The sequence below is a fragment of the Diplotaxodon limnothrissa genome, linkage group LG8 (assembly GCF_057381915.1).
Source record: "Diplotaxodon limnothrissa isolate DT_005_m linkage group LG8, D_limnothrissa_male_GT1.1, whole genome shotgun sequence".
Classification (NCBI taxonomy): domain Eukaryota; kingdom Metazoa; phylum Chordata; class Actinopteri; order Cichliformes; family Cichlidae; genus Diplotaxodon; species Diplotaxodon limnothrissa.
This window is the reverse complement of record NC_140603.1, coordinates 20,926,826-20,953,703: the sequence shown is the minus strand read 5'-3', so window position 1 is coordinate 20,953,703 and position 26,878 is coordinate 20,926,826. Positions and strand designations below refer to the sequence as shown.

General features: G+C 38.0%; 1 protein-coding gene across 2 annotated transcripts; it reads right to left on the bottom strand.

Moving 5' to 3' along the window:
• Window positions 1–867: 867 nt before the first annotated feature.
• polr3a (polymerase (RNA) III (DNA directed) polypeptide A) lies at window positions 868–23,988 on the bottom strand. Of its 2 annotated transcripts, XM_085360821.1 has the most exons (32): window positions 23,842–23,988; window positions 22,901–23,036; window positions 22,194–22,331; window positions 21,731–21,902; window positions 21,476–21,630; window positions 20,983–21,222; window positions 20,668–20,830; window positions 20,364–20,500; window positions 20,159–20,262; window positions 19,451–19,592; window positions 18,776–18,916; window positions 18,584–18,653; window positions 18,215–18,342; window positions 17,999–18,137; window positions 17,365–17,529; window positions 17,017–17,189; window positions 14,557–14,668; window positions 13,211–13,329; window positions 12,649–12,786; window positions 11,926–12,096; window positions 9,447–9,560; window positions 7,617–7,652; window positions 7,211–7,297; window positions 7,045–7,127; window positions 6,086–6,256; window positions 5,566–5,659; window positions 5,305–5,397; window positions 4,493–4,657; window positions 3,322–3,486; window positions 1,636–1,767; window positions 1,412–1,544; window positions 868–1,327 (listed from the first exon to the last, which is right to left on the bottom strand). In XM_085360821.1, the coding sequence occupies exons 1-32, from the start codon at window positions 23,883–23,885 to the stop codon at window positions 1,179–1,181; spliced, it is 4,209 nt and encodes a 1,402-aa protein (XP_085216947.1). In that variant the 5' UTR covers window positions 23,886–23,988; the 3' UTR covers window positions 868–1,178. The 2 variants fall into 2 exon arrangements, with proteins under 2 accessions (XP_085216947.1, XP_085216948.1); XM_085360822.1 differs by lacking the exon at window positions 7,617–7,652.
• Between the last annotated feature and the right edge of the window lie 2,890 nt (window positions 23,989–26,878).

The window sequence follows — 26,878 nt, the reverse complement described above, 5'->3', positions numbered from 1 at the left end:
TAGCCATTACACATTAGTTTCAGCGAATGCAACTGCACTCAAATTCTTAATTTAGAAATATAAGGAGGCCATTTAAAAGCGCTTTTTAACCATGAGCTTTTAGGCTATACAGTCATATGAGTGCTTATTTGCAGCTACTTCAAGTAACAGACATTCAAATGAAAGAAACTGGGGATCAGCCAAGCTACAGCTGCCATCAGAGCAGCTTGAGTGAATTAATCAGTTAAAGGTAAACTAATAAGAAGGTGCCAATTTAGCTCACTTGTTCAGCAGGTGACCGTATGCGTTAGGTTATCTGGTGAGTCTCAGTGGGCTATAGCTTTAAGTGTGAATGGTGCAAAGTGGAACTTCTTTTTACCTCTCCTCATATATAATCCTTCCACTGGATGGCTGGACTCTGCACTAGATACAATGAAAAAAAAACACTAATAAGGACTCTAAAAAGACACAGTTGTAAATTGAGGCTACTCAAATAAAATAAAAAAATAGCACACTAAATTGGATGGTATGACCCTAAAACACTGCTGTAGAAATCACTGTAAATACCAAAGAACATGGCTTTGAGTAATTTATTTATTACATTATTTACATTATTATAAGAACAGGTTTCTTACAAGATGTAAAAAGATCAACTTCTGAACTGAAACTGAACTTCTCTTGAACTGAATGTTGAAGAAAAAATAAACCCAATAAAAATGTCAAACAACCAAATATGAGCTTTGCGATGTGGGAGAAGCTGCAACGCTAAGATGCAAGCAGTTCATATATTATGCAAAACTAAGTACCAGCACAGAAGAAATCCATTCTGTTTCATAATTAAGAGGTAATCTTTCTCATGTTAGCGAGACACCTGTTTATAACAATGTTTTTCACAGTGTGATCAGTGCAGGAACACAAGATTATGACCTTAAAGTGTTTACATTTTTGCTTTTTTTGCTGTTACCCAAAATTTAACTTAAATAAGTAATTCTACCTGGAGCGCTGCTAGCCTTTTAAAATGAAATTCAGTCTTCTCACAGTTTATCAACCAACAAAAATACACAATCCCATTTTCTGTTAAATCCCCAAACAGAAAATGATGTGACACATTGGCAGGCACTTCTGTACTAGTTGAAGATAATATTTGTCAGCTATGAAAAAAAAACCTTTAAATATCCCTGCTGTTTTGTCCTTTGATGCTATGTGATCAAAGATAAATGGAAGTCTGGATTGTCAAAGAGGAGAGGCCTTTTGACTGGAGAGGGATCTCTGTCAGCCTTGTGAAGCAGTTTAAATAGTCCTGTTCCAATATTCATTGGAATCCCCATGATGATACACTCAGACACACCTGAAACAGGAACACAGGGGGATGTTAACAGGCCAGTCAAGTCACGAAGATCAATTTCATTATGCAGATGAAACAGCAGCTTACCACAAACTGAGTCCTTCTGTCCAAAATAGGCAGCATCAAAGAGATGATCGGCTGTCTTCTCAAAAGAAGCCAGCATGAGGACACTCTCCTTCATTTTTGCTAAACCAAACCTGGTGATTCCCAGGATCTCACCCTTAAAGGATAGAAGATGGTTACATTAGTTCCCCTACAAGGAGATGAAAGGATATTAATTCATGTAATGTATGTAGATCAGCGGTTCTTACCTTATAGGACATGAGATCTGCAAGAAGCATGACGTGACGTCGGTCAATGCTCATTCCGTGGTTCACCATGGTGTACTGAATCTCGTTTATGATTGTGGATCTAGCAGCCTCAATGCCCAAGGTCTTCTCGACCTATCAAGTGCACAGAAAAGCTTGTTTAAAAAACAAACACATTTTAAAAAGCCCTGATGCAGACTCCCCACAGCCAATTGAAAGTGTTCTCAGTTCCTTCAGCTGGCATAATTTATGCGATTGTTTTCCTTCTTTTTTTTTTTTTTTTTTTTTACAGTTGACATTTTAAAACGTGTCCGTTACTTCATGCACTTTGAGCCAACAGGTTCATCCAAGAAATTCATTTATTTATTTTAAACGCACAAGAGTGGATGTATTAGAAAACTTAGTGCTCCATTTGAGTGATGAAATATCAAAAACTGCCAGCCTACAAGGACAGCTGAATACTCAGTGTAGCAGCAGCAACAACTTCCAGCTCTCTATTAGAGTCCTTTTGTCTCACAGCCTGTGTGTCATGGACCAGGCTTTGTGTTGTTAGATAAAAGCATTAATGCAAAGTAGTGAGAGCTGATCTAGGCTGAAACACTTTTAAACTAGCTTTGCTTATCTTAATTAATTTATTAATTTATTTATTTAACTTGTATCATATAACAAGAAAACTTGATGAGCCTCTAACACATATTTCTACTAATTTCTAACCAAACGATAACACTTAGGGACAATATTAGACACAAATATGATGACAATTTAATTAAAAGTGAATGAAAAACTGTGCAAATGTTTTTGCCCATCAATGACAGCAAAAATGTTAATGCTTCAGTTGTGCAGTTTTTTTCTTTTTAAATCTTCAGCTTGGATTTTCAGAGTGATCCTACTCTCATCATGGGAATGAATAGCCTGTTAATTTTGGGCTTCTAATAATTTTTTTCACTTGCTATTTTTCCAGGGTAAATAAGTGTTCAAGACACATCTTTAATAACTTTAAAAACAAAAGGAATTGGGCACACAAACACCCATTTCTGAGCATTTAACCATTCCAACAACAAGAAAATCAAAGAGTGCTGTAACAGCTGACAGGTGGCAGCTAACCCTGGTGGCATAATGGTTGGGTCTGTAATTTCTAAACTGTGCTTAAACGTAGGGTCTGTGCAGAAAACCAACCAATTTCAATCAACTCTACCAATTCTCCCAAGAGTGGGCAGATATTCAGCCAAAATTGTGGTCAAGATGCAATTTGCTAAAGCCATCGGCTCAGATAGTAGAGCAGATCAGCTACTGATTGGAAGGTTGGCGCTTCGATCCTTGGCTTTCCCAGTCTGCATGACAAATATCCTTGGGCAAGATACTAACCCCAAGTTGCCCCCTGATGTGTTCATCGGAGTGTGAATGTTCATTAGTTTGCACTTTAGAAGTGCTTGTATGAGCTGGTGTGAATGAGGCATGTTGTATAGAGCGCTTTGAGTACTCCAGGAGAGTAGAAAAGCGCTATATAAGAATCGGTCCATTTTACAAGCCTGTGTATATATTTGAGCCTGTATGTATACTTTTGAGCCTCCTGTGTGCATAAAAGAAAATTCACCATAAAACCTCTGCACCCCATTCTTCTTTTTTTATATCAATAAAAATGTATGATGTACAAACATTTGACACTGGGGGGAAAAAAAAGACTCATACCTCATAAGTATTGTTTGAAGTGGTCCTACTTCCGTTCACGCCATGTGTCGCCATAACCGCTCTCAGGTTGTCCCCCTCCACCAGGAGTTTGTACTTACTCTTGCTGCTCTGTTCGTCAATATGAATGACAGCTCGGGCAACCTCCGGTATCCCTTGAACCACCACCTTTCAAATGAGTAAGTGCAAACAGTTAAGACAAGAAAATACACAGGACTCCATGTTATCCCTGCTTTGAGAGCACTTTAAGCATTAAACAGTTCAGAACATGTACTGAAAAGTATATTCTGTCATACATTCACAGTGACATATTAAATCTTTACCAAAATAATAACGGCCAAAAAATTCAATTATATATATTTTTTTTAAACCGAGGAGTTTATTGAGCCTTCAGGTAAAAACAAACAAAGAAACAAAACAACACAATAACAACATCAACAATAAAGTTAAATGCATATATTGTTTTTATGGGTCAATTTATTTCTCAAAAACATAATGGGGGGTCACAGTTAGAGTTAATAAATAATCACACTGATGATGTAGGGGCCTCAAAAACCCAAGACATGATATGAAATACGATACACTTTATGTTAAAGGTTTAATATGGTTATCACTTTCACAGCAGCCTTTCCCACCTGCTGCTCAGACCATCTGTTTACAAGGGTAAGATAATGATAAGAAAGTCAGCTCAAAGGGAAGGAGGAAGGCAGAGAAAATAAAGTTGATTTTTGCTCTTAAATAAAGGATGAACTAAAGGTTTCCACCAAGGCCAAGAACACAATAAATATACTTTAATGGAGTAACGCTGCATGACTTAGTGCTTAAACCAGAGTGAAAGAATAAAAGTAAAGCAGTGAAAATGAGCACAACAGGTCCACTGTAAAACACTCTTAAATATTTTATTGAACAGAGCAATTAAACTAAAAGGCAATTCAGTGTAATTTATAAAGCCCAGTATCACAAAGGAACAAATTTGCCATCCAGTGTTCAGCTGCTCCACATCCATACAGTATTCTCAGACATCGGCAGAAATCACAGTGCAGCATCTGTGCTTTCTAAACATGAATTTTCCATAGGTAAGAAGCCCTGACCGGCCTTGACCTTGAATTCAATTTGCACACAGAAAGCATGTGTGCACAAAAGAAAACAACCATTGCACACGTGACATTCTCACCTTGGGAAGTTCTGCTTTTAGTGACTGCAGCACATAGTACATGGAGCTTTTGCTGTTCTCTCGAGGAGACACGCACACCACCGCCTCCCCGTGTACAGCGATGTCTGCCGGTTTGACTCGCAGTTTAGACATGCAGATGGAGTAACGCACCGTTTCTGCATTTACCTGAGAAGAGACGAGAAATCAAAGGCACAGCTTGTTTTCTTTTCCACGCCGCACAAAACGCACTTCTCTTTAACCTGCAGGCACTCATGAGTCAGAGCACTGTGCTGTAGCTGCTACTATTAAAGAAATGCAGTGTTATCATATTTTAGTAGGTAGAGAAAACAAAGAATTCAGTGTTCCAATGGTTTAAGCTATGCAGACTTATCTGTAACTGCACATAAAGCAAAAAGTGAGAGTATAAAAACATATGTTTTGATTTTCCCTTATTCTAAAGCAGTTCAACCAAAACCCCAACATGTACTGAAAATATGCAGGATGAATTACATCCTGAAATCAACCTTGAAGGTATAAAAATGAACATTATTTCTTCTTCAAATATAATTGAGAAGCTAAAAATAGTAGAAATGAGGACACAACGAAGTCTAAGCAGCGCTGGACAGTCCGTTTTAACATTATCCCCGAGTTCCCAGGCCTCATACGTACTTTTACAAGCACAACGGTATCCCAGCTTACGTAAAATGACAATTAAAACTATAGATTAACATCCCAGGTGCACTAATTCAGAACTAATTTAGATGTGTGAAAGGAGGGGGAAGTGCCTGAGATGTTCACACAAAGTGGGAGTAAAAGTAATAAAGCTGTGGTACCTCCAGTCGCAGCAGTCTTATTCTCTCCAGTGACAGCTTCACCAAGATGAAACAGTCATCTGGAAGGAAAACCTCTTCTATGTACTCAGAAATCTGTAAAGGACAAAATGAGAACCTACCTTATTACAGCTCTGTACAGCTTGTTCTTTTCTTTTTTTTTTAAAACAACACCTCTACTTGAACCATTGACATCCCTTAGTAATGATTTCAAAGCTTTGATTTGTAAATAAAAGGGAGGGAAATCTGATTGGTTCAGGTTACCTCTCCTAGAAGAGTCTTCTCAATTCTCCCCTTCACCAGCCTGGCAAAGTCAGCATCATCTTCCACATCCAAATGAGCCGTGATTATAGGAGTGCTGAGTGGATTTTCAATAGATAATTCAAAACAAATTAGGGATGTATTCACTACTGTGACACAAAACACCATGGGCAAGCATAGCTTACTCTGCTAACTGCTCTAATTCTGTGTGTAAGCCATGGATTGAAGCAAGTGATCAAATATATTCTCACAATAAAAGTGGAATGGGCAGCTTTAGAGCTGCAAAATCCAGCACTGGCGTCTGACAGTAAATGTCAAACAGAAGAATTGCTTCCATTCAGGAAGGCGGAGGTCTTGAAATCGTTCTTACTCCATCTTGCAGCAGTAATTTTCAGCGATGTTACAAAGACATCAAGACAAAGCCCATGGCCAACTTTGAATTGTGAGGTATATTTGTCTTTTTGTCCTTGGCGCAAATGACAGAGGGAATATAATGAGACATCTCCATAATTGAATATCATACCTGATGTTCTTGGAGGCGTTGATGATTTCTTTGATGCGAGGCACTCCTAGAGTGATATTCATTGATGCAACACCGGCAAAGTGAAAGGTTTTTAGTGTCATTTGAGTACCCGGCTCTCCAATGCTCTGGGCACAAAGGGCCCCAACTGCTGATCCTGGCTCCATCTGAGCTCTATCGAGAAACGAAAAGAAAAAAAAAAAAAAAAATATATATATATATATATATATATATATATATATATATATATATATATATATATATTACAAGACAGAGTCTCTAAGCTGAATCAGCTTTCATCAAACTGACAAGTAAAATTGGAGTTGCATTTAAACTAATGTCATTTTAGCAGCTCTCAGAAAAGATGAATGATCATTTGGGAAACAAAGTCAACCACTTAAAAAAATAAAACGAAATCTTAACCCCAGGCTGACTCTAAAAACAGAAATCACAAAAAACATGGTTAACACAGCATGCTATTTCAAGCTCCAGCAGAGTTTAGCGCAGTGCTGTCAAAGGAACAATGATGGCCAGTCACTCTGCACGGTTTCTGATGGCATAAAGCCTTCTGACTTTTTCTCTAGTACAACCATTATAGTTTGGTTTTGAGTGAATATTTCTGGCACCTCCACATCCTTACCAAACTTTCAATAAACCTTTCAGTACACTTCTAAGTGTTTGTTGCATTGCCTTTTCATTTTCTTAAAATAGATGAGTTGTTCATTCCTCCCCAGCTTCAACTACTTTAAAGCTTTTTGAAGCACAATCAGAATTGATTACAAATTTCCTCTCAATTGTTCTCTATATTTTGGGCTGCGTATGTAGTAACAGGGACTTTTTTATGATTAAAAACCAAAGAGCAACCATTTTTGGCTCTGTGGTTACCTAATGGAAGGATGGATGGACAGATGGAGCCGAGAAACAAAAATAACAAGCCTCAAACTTGGATATGAGTCTTGTACCTCATGTATTTGTCTCTGCAGGTTTCAAGAAACTTCTCCAGCTGGGTAGGAGTTACACGATCCAGCTGATAAAGAACCTTTGGCTGTAAATACAAGACAGAAAGAATACCAATTATTTTTCAAATGCTGTGAGGCTGAAGTTTGTTAAGCCTTGCGTGACACCTACCTCACTAGTCCCATTGTCATTGATGCCGTACTTGTCTCTAGTCTTCTTGATCCTTTCTGAAATGCTCTTAATGAATTTCTTTATTTCCTAAAGTAGAGAGGAGAGAATAAATTCCACCTCCAAACTCAAACATATCCTCAACAACAAATGCTGCTGTCATGCAGCTGTTAGAAATCACAAACTGTTAAGGAGTGGAGAACTCAAGCGCCCAGTACAACACACTGACAAGTCTTTTTTTAAACATCAGCAACACTTTAAAATGAGCAATCAGATGTTGGAAAATCAGTACAGAACAACATCAGGCGCTGTTTTATTATACAACAGCATCAGCAGGATTATTCCATTAATGATTTCCAATTGTCACTGACACGCCATTCAAAATTCACCGCATGCTTGATAACTGTACCTCCAGGTACTTCTCTGCGCCTGTGTCAGTTAATTCCTTCATAAAAGGGAAAAGAGTCATGTTTGTTACCATCAGAAAACCCATTAACTGCATGCAGCTGGCTTTGGGTTTGGATGACAGCATGTCTCTCTGTATTTGATTAAAAATTATTATTATTATTAATATTTTTTCATCGTTTTGATGGTCACTGTAGTGGCTATATTAATTTCTTAAAGTTCTCTCTTTCTCTTATATTTAATATAACCACACTAGGACGGACAAGCGCCTGTTTTTATGGGTTGTGGTTAGCAACAACGACGGTAACACCATCGCATAAACCTTTCACTATAAAGCTCAAGATCCTGTTGAGATTTTTCAAAATAAACTGAATCACCTGAAAGAGCAGATTATTTACGGATGAGAATTAAAAAAGAGCCGCCAGGTGCTAAAAAAATAAACCTTAGACTCAAACGTTAGAACAGGCTTTTCCCCGCAGCACGCCGTGTAATAAATACTGAAAAATAAAACGGCGGTCGTTACAACTTATGTCTAATAATGTAGTTTCATGCATCTGTTAAAACACTCGACTCCAGCAACATGACGCGCAGCTGGAAACACTTCCAGCAAGTCGAGCTGCCCGAGATTCACAGAATTTACAGAAAATGTTACATTTTTGTGATTTATATCGTTATCGGACGATAGAATTCTTATATCGGGATATGAGATTTTGGTCATATCGCACAGCCCTACTCACAAAGGCACTAAATGAATTATTCGGCTAGTCCACAACAAAGTAATTATGCATTCTCGTTTGGTATCATTTGGTAAAAACTACTTTTCAGCTTTTTCTGGAGAATATTATTAAGGCTCCCTCTCACTTCCAACAGTGAATGATTTAATAATTGATCAACATATTGATTCATTTTGTCTTATAGGGTTACATCTGGCTGCAGAACGAGGAACAGAGCAGTTTAAATGATTTGGCACGCCTGACTTATTCCAACCGTCCGACTCCTCTAAGTACAGACTACAAAGGACATGTATTATCAGTCTTCCGTTTCAACCAAAGATCTGATGTGTGCTACATTTTACTAAAAAAAAAAAAAAAAGAACAAAGAACAAAGACCAAACAAAACAAAAATAAATAAATAAAAACATACTCTTAGCCTCTCATACCCTAAATAAAAAACAGTTTGTTGTTGCTTATTTTGAATTTTTATCTCAGTGTATTTGATATTGTGGCCTCTAAGCGTTGTGCTATATCATATCAATCCACCATAATACCAGCATAAATTCTTATGTTTATTCATTTAAAACTGTCATATCACGATATTAGTGCTATAGCAAGGCCATTTGCCTAGTGCACAACCTCAGGCATGTCTGCAAATAACAGTTATGTGTCAGCCTCTGATAATAACTTGGTACCTAAAAAGGGAGCTTCTTCAAGAAACTCCAACTAAGCATAATACTTAACCTGTTCTCGCTAAAGGTGGAAACAATTTTGTTCCATCACCTGACGAAAAACACAGACTACAAGCCAGTGATATGTTACCCAAATAACTAAATCAGGTGGTGCAAAAGCCAAGGATGGATGGAGGTTACTGCTGCAGTTACATGGCAGAAAAGTGGTAAGTAGTCATGATTTACAATTCCCAAGAAAAACACTACCTAGCTACTTTCGTGCTTATTTTAACATCTAATATAACCACTAAGCTTACTGTGAATCAGTTTCAATTGAAACTCTATTCATAATAAGCTACGCTATAATAAGCATAATAAGCTATGCCATAATTTCCTAATTAAAAAAAAAATTTATAAAACATTGTTAACCAAATACTGTGATGGGTTTACCTCCAAGAAGCTGTCTCTACAGCATAAGAAGTCAGCTCTTTTCATGATAGCGTCTGCAGTGAGGACCAGCTCGTTTTGACTCAGTGCAGGCTCATCTGGACACGTGTAGACCGCCTGGGAGGAACAGAGAAGATCAGAAGCACTCACAGTTCAGCTGTAAATAGCTCATGATGGTTGATATTAATAGCAGCTGAAAATGCTTCAAAGTGAACATGAAGAAAATGTACTATATACTTTCTGTCCCAGTTTAAGGGTCAGTGCTTTGAGCATATAATATGTAAAAGACAGCCACTCTAATTATTTTTTTCATATTTATCCTTTAAAAATTTGTCTACAGACTGCACAGCCCTTGGCAATGAGCGGATCAAATCAGAACACCTTTCCAGTAACAGATTCATATTAAATGTATTAAACTCATTAAATTATCGTAATTATTTGAAACATTACTGGCAAAAAGCTGTATTTGTTCTCTGCTGGTTATCCTAGTTAAAAAGACCTCGTTTAAGAGATATGGAACCTCTAATGCTGCAAGCTTGTGATTTCTATTTGGATCTTAGAGAGTGATTTCAGAAAAACAACAACGCTTTTAACCTCAATGACAAGCAGCAGATTGTGTACACATGAGACATGACCTGACGGTGAATAGAGCAATTAATCGTTAATCCTACAGGTCAGTTCAAAGATTCTCTGTGGAAGGCAGTTTAGCGGGCAGAGTAAACTGATTTGAGTCATTTTAAACACAAGGTCAGAAATTCTGAAAAATATGTTAGTAAGAAATTAGTTGGCTGCAATTTCAACTATTCAGCTGTTTGTTTTTTGCCTCTCCAGCTCAAAAGCAGACTGTTTACAGTAGCAGGAAAAGAAAACAGCAACATTTTAATATTCAAATAGTTTCAGTACTGCTGAACAAAACCAGTACTCCAAACCATAAAATGTGCCTTTTTTAATTAAACTATGTTTGTTTTTTAATCACAGCTTTTTTGTGTGTATATTTGACAAAGTACACATTAAAGATGGACGTAGCCAATGTACATCCACTGCCTTGTGGAATCATTTTAAAGTCTAAGAGTTTACACTATGGCCGACATTACGTTGGGCTCTTGTACCCTGGAGTTGCCATGTTTAGTGGGTGGAGTCTCAGCTAATCCGCTGAATTCAAGTGGTCAGTTGAGCCTTTAGTTTGTGTAACACCCAATTGCCCACAAGGTGGTAACAAATTACCTGCACAGTCAAGGTTTGGAGAGCAGAGATCAGACTAGTGCCATTTGACCACAGCCCATCTGTTACCTTTACATAGTTTGCGCTTTATCTCAGTGCAAGATGTTTTTTCATTACTTGAAGGACTTTGATGAACATTTTCGGTCATAGTATTTGGGTTTGCATTTCACTTTTGTCTGTAGAGTAGCCTATAACATCAAAGTACCTGGCTTTTTAAACAGATAACTCGTAATTAGTAAGATGTTTTTCTGTCGTAACCTGTGGGTGAATTACTGCCACCTTCTGGAATTAGTAACACATCATACCAGTCACCGGGTCCAAGAAGGAGTTGCAGAAACATTAGATTTTTCAGAAACTTCATGTCTGCTTTAATATTAAAATATCATGGTCATTGCTACAATAAAGCAATGATATTAACACTGACAGCTGTAGGAAGGAACAAGCAACTGTTTTTAAAAGTTTAAACGGTTGAAGAGTCAAACTAATCTTTATCAAGTTGAATACAATGAATAGAAAAGGCTGATTCTAAATGGATGATGTCCTTTACGCAACCCTAGAAAATGTACTTTTAAGCTAAAATAATGACTGTGGGGGGGCTGAAAGTTGTCAAATGTACTATGTCTACATTATTGACTACAATAAAACAATAAAGGTCCTAAAAAGTTGATTCTGTTCATCTGGACGTAGCGTCTTTGGTAGGAGAAACATTTTGTTACTCATCTAAAGAACATGGGATGAAATATAAAGATGAACAGAATCAACTTTTTGGGATTTCCTTAACTGGGCATGAGCATGCGTCAAGGCAAAACAATTAAAGGTTACATTACATAAATCGTACCACTGCTTATATAAACGCATGAAATCATCAACACATATCAGATTGAGATTCTAAAGGCTGGTACATGCTTACTCCGTTTTTACCCCATTAATTCCTGCACTGAATTTTTTAGCTAAATGAGAAGGACTCTTGTTTATCCAGAGTAAGTGGCTTCTCACGGCTTTTTCATCTTAAAATTACTCCTTGAAATAAACCAAATGAAATAAGGAGATCTTTTAAAAGGCAAACTATAACTATAAACAATTTATGAAAGTTCAACTATATGAAAATGGCCGACAAATATTCAATTAAAACGTGACTGCAACAGAAACAAAGAATAAGGGTTATTTTAAGGCTGAAGAAATTAACTTCTACTCTGGTTCGCACATATTTAGTGCACAGAAATTGACTGCTTGTCAAGCTGTCGATTTCTGATTAACTCACCCGAATGTTGTCCAGGACTCTCTTAAACTCCAGTGGCTCATCCTTCCCCTCCATTGCAGCGGGGTCCAGGCCATCACCACCATAAATGAACTGGATGATGTCGCCTGTTGAACTGCGTACTGTGAGGTCATACTGTGAGCACAAATCCTCCAGAGACTTCACCAGACGCCTCTATTAAAATACAGAGAAACGACACAAAATAATAATGACACTGACACATGCGATGGAACTGCAAATTGCATCAACACTGCACTATGAGTGTGTAACCACAGTCCGCGTAAATGAATAAGAAACCCTAATTAGCTATGATGAAAGTGCTCCAGATATGATTATATAATAATATTACATACTATGAAATCTTAATATTTAATGTGCAAAGTTAGACTGATTTAAAAAATAAATTAAATTATGGGAATGAGGCTTTTTTAACACGACGTACTGCAAGGAGAATGTGGGATGACATTTTTCCTTTTTTCACAATTTTATATGATCTCATGGATTAATAAATAAAACACTGAAACAGGCAATATTACTTTGTGCAATAGAAAATTTGCTGGGGGGGGGGGGGGGGGGGAATCAATAAAAACTTAAAATATAACACGCAAAAAAAATGCTAGCATCCTGGGGACAAAGTAAAGACCTGCAGCGACTCAGTGTCAGCAGTAGTCGTCAGAAGTGAACTGTGTGAAAAGGCTCAAAAGAAATGGGTCCAAAAAGCTTTACCTGCATGTACCCAGTCTCTGCAGTTTTCACCGCAGTGTCCACCAGACCCTCTCGACCAGCCATGGTGTGGAAGAAGAACTCTGTGGGTGTCAAACCGGAATAGAAGCTGTCGGCCACAAACCCTTTAGCAGCAGGCAGCTGTAGAGAAATCATCAGTGAGCTATTAATAGAGCTTTGAGTACTCTAAGAAACTGTTATCCAGTTGCACTGTTATTTTCTCAGAAAAAAAAAGAAGCAAAGAGACTAAACATAATGATGTTTAGTCATTGATGAAATTGATGAAAGCTACATTGGAATTGATGAAAGCTTTTGGAGTATTGGATGCAGGGGTAGCACAATGAAATAATACTACGAAATAATCAAAGTGCGTCAGAGCCTTGGATGCAACACATCAGGTCTACAGTCAAACACCAAAGTTTGTAGCATATAATCTCCAGTTACAAGAACAAGCCTCAACAATTAACTGATTAATAAATCACAAAAAACAGATCCAGAACTACAACATGAATGGCACTTAAGGAATACATAGTAACACAATTAAAACAAATAAATAAGGTCTTACTTTTGAGTGTTTTTCAAAGTGAGGCAGGGAGCGATTCTCAAACCCATTAGGTACCCGAGAGCCGCTTATGGCCTGCTGGCCCACACAGGCAATCATCTGAGATATATTAATGAAGGATCCTGCGTTACACAGCAGGGACAGATGAAAAAGTGAGACACACTAAACAATTTAGCACTTAACAGGTTGGCAAGCCCTGAAAAATCTATCAACTAGAAACACTGTAGTTTAACGGTCTCTTTATTAACAGCTTATCAAGCCTACTGAGTTTTGTCATGCAAACAAGAAATATAGCAATCTTACATCCACCTGTTCACATGGTGACGCAGGGCCTAGTTCATGAACAGTGTTATAAAATGTTAAATGTAACTAATGCTACTAAAGTTAGTTCAAACATTAAAGATTAGGGCTGTAACTGTGCTGTGACAGGGCTGTAACACACTTTATTTGAAGACCGTGTGTCATTATTTCCATGGCTGTGTCTGCAATACCCAATATATTGGACTTTGTTTGAAATCATATAGTAAGAAAAGAAAAACCAAAACACTCAACTAGAGCCAGCGGTGGACAAAAGTGTCCTTGAGCCTTGTATTTATGCTCAATGCGAGCTTCACTTTGTGATTTCTTGTAGCTGATTTGTGAAGAGAGAACACTCGCAGATTCTGGCTGTGCAGTGAGGCCAATTAAAACTGTCATTTAAAATGCAGTGTCTGTTAGCATATCACACGTTTAATAAAACTCCTGTGTCTGCCCACCTTTCAACGCCATCCTCGCTAGAATGTTGTAGCTAACGGACAACACTGCCAGCATATTCCTGGATTTTATGGTGTATAAGTATGTTAACATAAATTGTCTTCTGACAGTAACAATCAGGCTCTGAGTGCATATGAATGGAAGAAATTTTACTTCTTTATTGCCTTTGAGTTAAGATTATGTTTTCTTGTTCTGGCAGCAATGATTATGAATTTTCAATCATAATATACACATAACTGTATAACTTCTATAATAGCTTTTTGTCCTTTGAGTCCTTGAGTGTCGTTGTAAGTCTGTTAGTGCTAATAAGCCTGACAAAAATGTGACTGTTGTGGTATTATCTGATTATGTAACCAGGCTCTTTTGGTTCCTGTCTTACAGTTTTTCTGTCAAGTCCTTCACTATTTACCATTACAAAGAGCTAAAAAAAACATCCATCCATGTAAATATTGTATTGACAACAAGAAGAAGCCACTTTGTGTCTCAGAGCTCTTCAAAATATTTTTTTCCAGCTGCACGTAGACACGGCAACACCTTCATCGACCATTTATATGAAGATTTTACGATTTGTTTTGTTTGCTTTCCAGTTAGCTTACCTTTGGACCCGCAGAGAGCCATAATTAGAGGGCTGTTGCTCTTGTCCAGCTCCCTTAGACAGGCACTACCAGCTCGGTCTCTGATGACAGACAGCTCTTTCAAGATGAGAGCCTTTTAACAAACACACACAAAATGATCTTGAAAGATGGCACACCAACATCTATCCTTTTTTGGTCTTCTCTTATACACAAAATAAAAATTTAATATCACACTTCCTTTTCTTCAATACCTTAAATAAAATCTTGTGAAACTTTCTGAGCCTATAAATATGAACAGAACAAATCACAGCATTCAACATTACTTTTTAAGCTTCCACAGACAAACTGGATGATTTCGTGCTGTACTCTCCAAAAACTAGCCCAGCCCAAACACATTGCTCTTTCTCAGCCTATGAAAACCCCGATGATTGGACGGATCATCGTTGGAAATGGCCCCTCTGCGATATGACGACTATCGGTCAGTGAAGATCTTATTTAAGGTCAGTTGTTGCCAATGTGCAGCCTACCGTCAAGTCGATTTCAGAGCTTGAACAATTTTGGAAGTATTTGTGCCTTTTATTGAACAAAAGGTGCAGACAAACAGGAAATATTGGAAAGACAAGAGATACAGAAATTAGATCGTAAAAAGTCAATTTGTTGAGAAACTGAAGAAAAGTTTTGGGTTTTACTGGCAGCGCTTATAATTAATAACATGCGAGAAAATAATGAAATCACCACATCTGGATGATGTTCATTCAGCTTTCTTCTCAGGTTTTTAGCTAATAAATAACAGATATGACAAAAAATGACATTGGTTTAATAACCTCAAAAAACTTATAATTTAGATATATCAATTAATGGTGTGTTAATTTCCAATCAAGCAGAGGAAGAAAAAAGGAATAGGGATTCATAAAAAAACAAAAGACATCAGATCAGGTACTTTGTTGCTCCTCCCTGGGCTTTTATAATGACCTTAACCGTTTGAGTTAAGGCCTTAAACTGATTCCAACTTTCTCGAACACAAGCAGTCAGTTCAAGGTTTGCAGGATGGAGCCTTGTCATGGACTCATTTTCTTTTTTTTTTTGGTAGTTTCCACATCAGCTGGATTGAGAGCCAGACTGCTTGTTCGCCATGTCACTCTGTTAATTTGCCAGTGCGGAAGAAAAACTTTAATACTCTTTGTTCCTTGGCAACATGAATTGCACTGAAAATAGCATCTTTGTCACCAAACCTACTTTCTATCTATTATCCATCAGTGGAATGAGAGAAGACTAATTTTTCTGTGTGCATCTGGGCCTTTACTACTGAGGTAATGATTGCCATCCTCTTTGGTCTATTACCTGCAATGTAAACCCATAACATAAATGAATCGAACAATTTGCTTCTTTTCTTTGCACACCCACAGACCACTTTGTTAGTTACATCTGTCCATCTTCTCATTAATGTAAATGTCTAATTAGCCAATCATATGGCAGGAACGTGATGCATTTAGGCATGTAGAAATGGTCAAGATGATCTGCTGAAGCTGCATCAGAATGGAGAAGAAAAGCAATTTAAAACATCCAGTGAGCTCCAGTTCTCTAGCTGAAAATGACTCTGTCAGGACAGAGGATGGCCAGGCTGCTTCAAGCTAATAGGAAGGCAAAATAAACTTTACATTACAACCAATGAAGGCAGAACAGCATCTCTGAATGCACAAACCTTGAACCAGATTGACTATAGCTGCAGGGGACAACACCAGGTGCCACTCATGTCAGCTAAGAACATGAAACTGAGCCTACCGTTCACACAAATACTGACCAAACCACAGCTGTAACACTTGATTAATTCTTCTGTTCTTCTACAACAGGTCTACTTCCAACAGCACATGCTCGCTTTTGGAAGATGGAGTTAAAGACTTATTATTATGCTAACAGAAGTCTTCATTCTCAGACTGCAGGCTTACTGGTGGCTCCTAGAGTTTCTAAAAGCAGAGTGGCAGGCAGACCCTTCTGCTGTGGATAAATCTCTAGGTTCAGGAGACACACACCCTCTCTACTTTTAAGATTAGGACTCAAAACTTTTCTTTTTTGATAAAGCTTATACTTAAAGCTGGATCAGGTGAACCTGAACCATCCGTCGATTACACTGCTATCAGCCCAAACTGCTGCTGCCGAGCATTTCTTCTTCACTGAACTCTTTTCACTCCCCAGGTGTTTACACACCACTGCAGCATGTGACAAAATGTTTGTTTTGTCCCATCTCCCTTAGCTCTTATGTTTCTTTACCTCCTAACTCTTTACCTTGCCATATAAAGTGCCTTGAGCCAGCTGTTGTTGTAATTCGACACTATGTAAATAAACCTGGATTGAATAGAACTGAATGACTCACAACTGGTGTGGTGTTCAAGAAGTAGTGGGAAGGTATCAATTAAATGAAAAAGCTTTCGTCTCGTGCGGTGATGAAATGTTTCAGCAATGATGCAGATTGTCCATGCCTACCTCCAGGGTTTCTTCTGCTGTGCAGCCTGGCTGCTGCTGCAACTTGCCCGTGTCCAAAGCTTCGATGTATTCGTCACACTTCTTGTAGCCATCATCCAACAGGTCCTGCTTAGCCTTCAGCAGACCCTGGCCTGGTGTAACATCCCCGATTCCAATAGAGAAACCCCTGTTTGCTGAAAGTTGAGGTTAAAAAAATAATTCTGCATTACTTCAGGCTAACCCTTCTGTGTAATCGTTTATTGTTCTTAAAGGGTTTTGAATTTTCTAATATAAACCAAGACACTAGAAGATATCTTGGCATATATCAGACCTAAGAAATAAGTAATAAATTCCTTGTAGACCACCTACAGAGATACACAGGAGCAAGTCTTGCCAAGCGAGACATGGCGTTGGCAGCCTCCAGCTGTCCCCAGTCCCTCAGCAGGATGTAGAAAATGTTATTCTTCGAGCCAGATCCCAAGGTGCTCTTATCCATGCTACCACACATCAGCTCACTGTTGTGAATCACCACAACTGGGGATATGACAAGAATAGGACAAACAGCGATGCTATTAAATCCAGAATAGAAACACCAGGTGAATAAAACATCGCACCCTGTTCGCCTCGAGACACCTGACACCTATCTGACAGGACATTCTCAAACCTCAAAGGAATTTCAGGAACATGATTACTGCTTCTTGTTTTTGCTACATTTTCTGGAATCACACTAAAATTTGATGAACTCTCCTAGCGACGGGCAGTTACTCAATCTTATTTTTTGCTCATATGTTACTGCTCATACAGGCTTCATTAAACGTTTCTAGGTAGTTGCTGACAAACAAATGTAATCCATTAAATGTATTTAATTCCAATCACAATCAAACTTTAAAGCCTCCTCCTGAAACTTCATCGCTATAAAGACGTGTTTGTAATGTGAGATGTAGTCAAACAAAAGCTTTACACTTGGTTTCATTAGGTGGACGTCTTTACTTAAGAAACTCACACGAATCATTGTGACAAAGGTCCTCTCCCTTGCCGCAGTACTGTTTGCCCTTGGTGCGTAGGTTGGCATTGACTGGACATTCCTTACTTGGCTTCAGGATTAGGCTGAAGATTTGCTTTCCTGTCCACAGAGCCATGGGCTGACAGACACAGAATAGATTATTAGTGCTGGGTCACAAATATAGACTTATGTAACCAGCTCAGCAGTGTGGAGTACCTTTATTATGGCCGGGTGAGGGAGAGAGATCCTAACTCTTTCATCTTTACCCACAAGGATTGACGCTACTATTTGGCAGGCTTTTGATCTGTCAAAGAAGGTGTCCTTCAGCGTCAAGAGGTAAGCACCTAGGCAGTACAAACACATTGTTAATTCACGGGAAATTAAAAAACAGGTGCCTTTCAAATATTGCAAAGCTGCACACCCATCTGGTAGAGAATGGATTTTTTTTAAATACCTCCCAATTTTTTTAACTATTTTCTTAATATTTCCATACATTATACATCTATGTATGATGCTTTTGAGAACCGGGACACTCGTATCATACAAAAACATCTACAGTTGGCTACCACACATCACTGCACTGACCTGTCAGGAAGTCCTGAATAGCAGCAATCAGGGGTTCGCCATTTCTTGGAGTGACAAGATTAGCTTTGGTCTGAAAGAAAAGATAATGAGTTGTCTAACTGCAGTTTCCTGTAGACAGCTTTTCATGTGTTCAAAAACCACATCTGTCTGTGTGCAGTTTGTTTAAACACCATGTAGTATAATGACACATACCCCCATGAGGATAAGAGCCTCAGCTTTAGCTTCTTCAGTTTGAGGTAGATGGAGATTCATTTCGTCCCCGTCAAAGTCAGCGTTGTATGGCGTGCACACACACTCGTTAAACCGAAATGTCCTGTGAGGTTTGACCCTGGCCTGTGTGTTAGTTTGAAAAGTGCCAAAAACTATGTCATTCAAAAGGATCCAACTAAAATATTTCTCATTAGTCAAGATTTTTTTTAAAGTAGAGAGAAAGCTAAAATGCGAACCATGTTCAGGAACCATGTTTTCAGTGTGTAACAGGTAATTATTAAATTTTAAAAAGTGCAAATAGATTATTTTGACTGCAACTGTATTCTACTTTAAACATTTCTAGATGTGCGTGCATTGACTTGACTTAGCACTGGGTTTAAAAGAACCTTTGCAAGTAAAAAGTAAGAAATAACGTCAAAAAAACTATACGCAAAACTACGATCTTTGCGGATAAAACACGAGGAGTCCTAAAACCTAGTTAAGATGTTTTGTGTGTGTTTGCACACCAGCAAAAGAATCGTATGAAACATTTTCAATCTTGTTTTCTTTATCATTTTCATTAGAAAAACAATACGTTAATAATTCTCTGTGTGGCTGTGAAAATTATGGTTACAATACCAGTTTAACAAGTATTTAGGGCAAAAAAACCCATCTTACAATGTGAGCCATGATGCTGAGTTTGTGCAGAGAAGGCTGTCGATTGAAGAGGACGATGTCTCCATCTATTAGGTGCCTTTCCACCAAATCACCAATCCTCAGTTCCTGGGCAATCTTTTCACGGTTTCCATATTTTAAAAACCTGACAAACAAAAAACAGTAGATAAAAAAGATTAATTAATTAAAAAAAACTAAACAAAAAAGGGAAATAAAAGGAAATTCAACAACAATTCACAAGAAAACCTCTCAGCTGCAGTCATTAAATGAAAGTTTTCTACTCAGATTACATTTATGCCTCAGTTCTTCAAAGGATATGATAACAAAGTTTGGAAGATACAGATCTTGAATTCTGACAAGCAGCTTGTCAGCCGAAACTTTACATGCAAGATCTGCTCTTTCTAGTTAAACAGCCCACAGGCAGCGATACTGAAACACTTTGCTCCTTTTTCAGACATTCTCACATCATAGATGTCATAAATTAGATTATTACCGGTTTTCCATTTTGTCAGTGTATAAACATTTGGGAAGTGGTACTTTTAAACCATTTAAATTCCATGTGTGCCCACTAAAGATTATCATCACATAAAATAAATAGAATAATGAACTTGAGCTGTATAGACTAATAAAAAGAAAGGATATTTTAAATATTAAAGCAGAGAGAATACAACAGAGTATGGTGTAAAATAAATACAAAGTCCTAAGCCTCACCTTTTTATCTGAGTGTGTCTGTTCTGTATGAAGTTGGCTCCAGGGTGAACATCAGGACCATTACGGACCAGTTTCCTCATTAGCTCCAGATTGGCTTTGTTTACCTTGAGATAAGCCAAATTCAGATACAGTATTACACTCACAAGGATTAAAATCAAAAATGGGTATTTAGTGTTATTTCTGCTAATCATGGGAGAAGATTTACCCTCTCTGGGTATGTCAGGATTTTGGCCACATGCACAGGGACAGCCACCTCATCAATCCTCAGGTTTGGGTCTGGAGAAATGACAGTTCTGCCAGAGAAGTCCACTCTTTTGCCAGAGAGGTTTCCTCTGAATCGACCTGAGTCGCCATTAGAGTAGACAAAATCAGTCATTTAGATACTTAAACTCTTCATTTCTCAGTGTGATGTACAAGCAACATAAAAGCAAACATCTGCCAAGTGCCAAAAAAAGTAAAAATTTAATTAAATGTTGCTAAATTAGCCAAAATTTTATTACACACTATACCTTGCTTTCCCTTGAGCCTCTGCACAAAGCCCCTAGTCCACTTTTTAGGTGCCATATTGAGGGGGATACCAGAAAGTTCACTATTAATGTAAAGGGCACACTGCAGCTGGAGGAAGTCCCAGTCCTCCATGATCATCTGGGTTTTTGCTCCTGTCATACGATGCTGCAAGAGAAGAGTTTGTTAAGTGGGACATCTCCAATTAAACAATACATTTGATAACTCTATTACAGACAGACTTTTTATTTTTAAAGGATTGATGATTTGAAGATGAATCTTAATTGCCCCTGCTGTTAACCTGTACAGTTGAAAGATACCTTTTTAATGACATCGTTAAGGAAGATTATCTCTGTTAGCTTCATAGTGAGGTCGTCTTCATTGGTGCCAGACTTGAGGTCGCTGACAACAGACGGTCGGATGCAAAGAGGAGGCACAAGGAGACGGGTGATGATAAGGTCTGCGGGTTTCCCTGCTTCGGGGTTCATCAGCAGCAGAGGGATGTCCTCTTCAGAAATCCTCCTGAACAGGTTCAGCACCACCAGAGGATTCAGGTTTTCCTGAAAAGGGAATTAGAAATGAGTTCAAAGAATACATCGATTTTTCTAAAACATAAATAAATACATAGAAAGAAATTTTAAAAATCCCTTACATCTAAAATAATTGCTTTTAATATTTTTCTAAATTATCCATAAACCATACAGTGACTGTAAGCCACAGCCATGTCGATATATTAGGTCTACTTTTTGGTCCTTTTTTAAAATAAGACCCATGTGTTGCCATATGACGAAATTAGTAGTAAAAAAACTTCACCTGTGCTCTGGTCAGTAGTGGCTCAACCAGTTTGTTGTGTTCAATGGCAATATCAAAGGACTGCAAGAAATCTGACACAAAAGCATCCACCACTTTCTTGGTCGTCTTATACTTCTCATGGATGATCTTAAGTAGGCCACACTTTTTGACTGGTCCTAAAGAGTAAACACACACACACACACACATTGATTTAGCAATCAAGTCAGGGTGGCTTTTAAAAAGAACCAGTTATGAAATGGAAAGGTCTCTTCTCACCATTGAAAGCAGAACAATTTAGACAGACTGTCCTTTTGCGGCATTTATCAGAGATTTTCTTCTTCAGCCCACGTTTCTGGAGGTAGGCCAGGTTAGGCCGTTTCAAGTAATCCATGAACTGCAGCTTCTCTTCTTTCGTCAGCATTATCCTTGAACATGTCTTACAAATCATCTGGATACACAACCCATCAGAAAGAGGGGACTGAATTATCGTTTCTCACAAGTCTAAAATTATGAAATGCATTGCATATCATTTCACCTTTAACATTTGGCAATACAACAAATGATAACTCAAGAAATAAAGAATCTCTTTATTTCTCGCCTATTTATGGCACTCTAGTGACACCTAAAGGAGAAATACTATTTTAAAATGTGCCTTGCCATTCCTTAAACATGTACTCTTGGAACAATGAAAGGTTTGTAAGATATTTTAGTCACTACAACAAGAAAACACTGGATTTACCTGTAAGATTCCTATTGTGGCTTTGAAATAACCAACATGAAAACAGGGCAGCTCAAGATCCAGGTAGCCATAATGTCCTAAACAATCAGCCAGATTCTTCCCACATGTCAGGCACGGTCTGTCTTTCTCACTGGTGCCCTGCAGAAAGCACGAGATCGGAGAAATAAGGCTGAAATATGAGGATTAACTCAATGGGTAATTCAAGACTGTTTTTGATGCACCAATGCAAATCTACCAAACACCCATATAAGAGCTCAGTGGTGTAAAAATCAAGCATGTGGACTTCCCCACTGTGACAACCCCCTGTGAATAAAGGAGCAGCCAAAAGAAGCTTTAGTGTGCAAATGTTAAAATATTTGAAGTTAAATGTTTAAATATGTCATAATAAAGAGTGAAAGCTCTTAAAACAATACCATTATGTTCTTATTTATTCATAAAGTAACTTTCCTTTATTTAATTTTAGAAAAGTAGAGGCAAACTATATAAATACAAGTGTATACACACGTGTACACAAAGAAAATGTCTCTCTCATATGCATGCCTTTATACCACAGCTTCCATTAAGCCTTGAGCCTAAATCTCAAAATGTATATTTAAAAAAGTATATCTTCTAACTAGATCTTATGCCCTGTATTTCTGTATTTATGCATTTCTCAGGTGTTTTCTTGAGTCATTGCAAACAGAAGTAAAAAGTCTTCCATGTCATACCATACGGTGGTCCAACACTCCATAGGCCAGTGGAGTGTGTTTGGTGTCCTGGCTGTAGAGATTTTTACTGACCACCTGGATGTGGGCCTGCTGCCGCATCTGCTCGGCAGATTTCATGCCGAAGCAGATGTGGCTTCTGTAAACAATGACATAAAATAAAGCAAAAACAAATTAAAGAGTTTAATAGCTCAGTTGGTAACAAGAGAAAACATAAGCAGGACTGCTTGAGCTCTGGTCCAGCTTTGGTCAGAAGTTTATAACCAATGTCATAGTCATAGTAATCTTGAACTTTAAATGATTTCTTTGAACTGTTCTCATAATGATTATACAGGACGCATATTTAATGGATTTAAATGTAGGCCTCCTCCTTTATTACTCCATCCATTTTGTACATTGTCAAAAAGTGGATGAAACTAGTAGCAAAAAGTTCTAGAACATGATGCTGCCATTATTATGCTTGACAGCTGGTACCATGTTCGTAGGTTTGAAAGCCTCACCTGTCCTTATCCAAACACACCTCTTGTCATTCGAATCAAACTTTTCTCCTTAAAGTATTTGGCTCGTTCGTGTCCTGATCACAGCTGTATTGTTGTTGGAACCACTTTTTCTAGCATATCACAGGCAAAGCTTACAAGAAAACCTATAAAATCCCATCTTGAACTTACTGAACTATTGGGTGACGCATGCTTACAGGGTGACACTAGCGTTTACGTGACACTTAGTTGCCAATATGCAGATTCAATGAAGCTTATTTACTCATTAATCACACTTTTTAAATGCGTCCATAGAGGCTTTCAACTCTATTCCACAATTACGTTATGTAAGTACGACTAAATTATCCGGCAATTCAGAACTATTCTTATATTAACTACCTAAACAACTTGTGTGGATAACCGGCGAGCTAACCAGGCTAACAGGAGTCCTCTCTCGGTCATACTCACATTTTTTTGGCCACATCTGTCTCTCTGAACTGCTCCTTCACCATTTTGGCTGCTTCTACTACATTAATAATATTACACGAAAGTAAATTGTTATGTTGTCCTCATTGCAGGATGCTAAGCTACAGAAATAGCCAGCATATTGTCATGTTGTGAATATGCTAGCAGTCAGCAGCATGCAATGTGTTGATAGCATGCATGGGAGCCACCGTGCAGTGCTGCCTTCAGGGTCTATTTGAAATTTAACAACACGTACTCTGATTGTTTCAGCCCTTACAGATTTAAAAAACAAAACTATAGGAAACTTACAAAAAGATGCTTTCACCGAATAATACTGGATATATTTAATTATTTGAATATATAGACATAAAAATCCACTTTTTCTTTCTAAGCTTCTTAGAATATAGACATAAAAATACGCATAGTATCTCCTTCTTAAAGAAATGTGGCGATCATATGCTGAGTTAATTTTAATTAACAAAGGCTAATTTTATAATATTCATATTGTGGGTTTTTGTTATTAAAATTTACACTCGATTGTCTTCTCAGCCTAGTCCTACAAAGCTTGTTTTTAATTGCCTATTTATTAAAAATAATAATAATAATAATAATAATAATAATAATCTGAGTATATAAAAGCCATTGAAGGCATCGTAAGCATACACCCAACAACAGGCGGAAAGAGAAGTCACGGAAGTACGGATACAGCTAGTATAACCTGTATGCTGACACCTAGCGGCTAACAGGAGTACTACTTCCAGGGGGATTTGTGGTGAATTTAGCTCATCTTCAAAAAAGTAATTAAATTAAATTAAAAAACACTATTTCTTTAAAAAATAAACCTCTTCTTAAACTAGAACTATGACTTTTTGAATGGTTGCTTATATGATGAAAGGGAAATAAAAATAAATGAAGAGAAGTATATTAATGGACTCCAGATGACTGTTCAGAAAATTAATGTACTCTTAAATCTTTTTAAATATAACAACATAGGGATTCTCATATAAATCCATCAATTCAACACACACACACACACACACACACACACACACACACACACACACACACTAACATATATATTTATATATATGGATGGATTTCCATGACAATTTTTCTCAAATATTTCCTCAGTGAAAATGCATCGATCTATGCTCTTATTTCATATAATGTATGTTTAACAATTCAGCCTCTAGATGGCACCAAATGCTTTTCCAGCCGCTGGAAACAGTGTGAGGGAGGCAGCTCGGGCTAAACAAACCTGCTGTTGTACCTGTGTGCTTTGATGCGTTGGCATTGAGGCACTGATGGCGACTGATGACTTCCTGATGAAAATTTCCTCCCACAACATGCTTGTGTTGATTAATTGTTCTGTCAGCTTATAACCACTGACAGCGAAAATTGCCCAACTGAATCTGATTTGCAATTTTCTAATTCTGCTGACATGTGAATCTAAGAAGGCCTCTAATTGAAACTCTAACACAGTGTTTAACAAGGTCTGCCCTTTTTCAATCTGCCTTTCGTGACAACAGCTTCCTGAAAAGGTTGGTCTCTAAAAGGATAGTCCACTACTTAAAACATATACATATACGTACACAGCATGAGAAATGATCCAGATAAACACTTGAGGGACTTCTGCTAACAACGCCTTCAGCTTAAGGGGTAACACAGTAATCGCTCTTTAAAGTGCCCCTTGAGCATCTATGTGTACAAAACTGTGTATGAAATACAGTACGGTTGGTTAATCGTCCAATCATGAGCAGAAGCACAACCTCACAAACGCAGCACTCCCCATGGAGGAGTTGAATATCTCAGATCCGAGGTCTGCTCAGGGAAACCATCTCTCAGGAGGGAGGATCCAGGGATTTCTTTACTGTCACTGTGCTAAATTGTGATAGATTTAGTTTCAGAGAAAGGCTTTTAGATGAATTATGCAACTTTTTCCCTTGTATATGCTGAAGCTCTAGGGTATGTAATGACCAGATAATGCACTTTACCAATTTCCACAAAATCTGCAGGATTGATGTATACTAAAGTTGAGAGAGTCCCTAGATTATTATGTATTTTATTAAGACTGAAAATGGTGAAAAGTCTAACACAATGAATTGACGTTATTAGTATTCAGTACTCACAACAACAGTCGTCTCGAGGCATTTTGTACTGTAAAGTAAACCTCATACAATATTAAAGAGAGTGCTCCAATGAATAGGCAGCTGTCTTTGAGCAAGCACTCGGGGATGGTGGAAAGGAAGAACTCCCTTCTAACAGGACGAGACCAACAAAAAGGTGGGGGCAGCCATCTAACGCAAGCAGTTAGGAGGTGAGGGTAAAGAGGAGCGAAAAAAGGAAACGATACAGAGACCAAGGACAAAAATCCTAATATGGTGAATACACTATATTATTCAATTACATCAAAGCTAAACAGACATGGTTAATCTTTACATTTAAGAAGCTGATACAAAGCAATTTAATGTATTTTTATTTGATGATCTAAATCGTACTATTATGCAAAATTACCTAAATTATTTATATGTGTAAATAGAAAGCACTCATAAGCCCCCCAATAATACTAATTCTTGAGCGCCACACGTGCCATTTACATTATTCTAAACGTATTTGTAGATCAATGTAGCCACCAACATTGTGTAATTAACATGAGTAATTACTGTGCTTAATTTACAGAGCCACCCAAGGTTCATAATCAGGCTACAAAACATTGACCCAAGACAATTGATTGATCCCTTCCTCCTTTAAAACCATGCCCCTGCTAATGACTAAGTAATGAGGAGATAGTGTATGGCTAGGGTGGCTAATACAGCTTTCACTCTCCATATCCAGACTGGCTGGTGCCCCTCCCTCCACCCTATCCCCCGTACTCCATCTCCTCCTCCTCACCATGTTTTCTGCAACGGTGTCATCTCTTCGCTCAGAGGCCCCTCTTCCTCTTTCCGCGTGTGTGTCTGCACGCGTGTTGCGTGTACTGCTCGGTAATCAGCCACACAGACTCGCCTTTGGTGGCTGGAGACTGATTCAATATTCCACT

What these genes read in the sequence shown, in the direction of transcription:
- polr3a (XM_085360821.1), bottom strand. Translation starts at nt 23,885, where the DNA reads ATGGTGAAGGAGCAGTTCAGAGAGACAGATGTGGCCAAAAAAAT. An exon ending in CAGAGACTGGGTACATGCAG is followed by an intron (nt 12,097 to 12,648) that starts GTAAAGCTTTTT and finishes GTATTTTAATAG; the next exon opens with AGGCGTCTGGTGAAGTCTCT. An exon ending in TAAAAGCAGAACTTCCCAAG is followed by an intron (nt 3,487 to 4,492) that starts GTGAGAATGTCA and finishes CTCATTTGAAAG; the next exon opens with GTGGTGGTTCAAGGGATACC.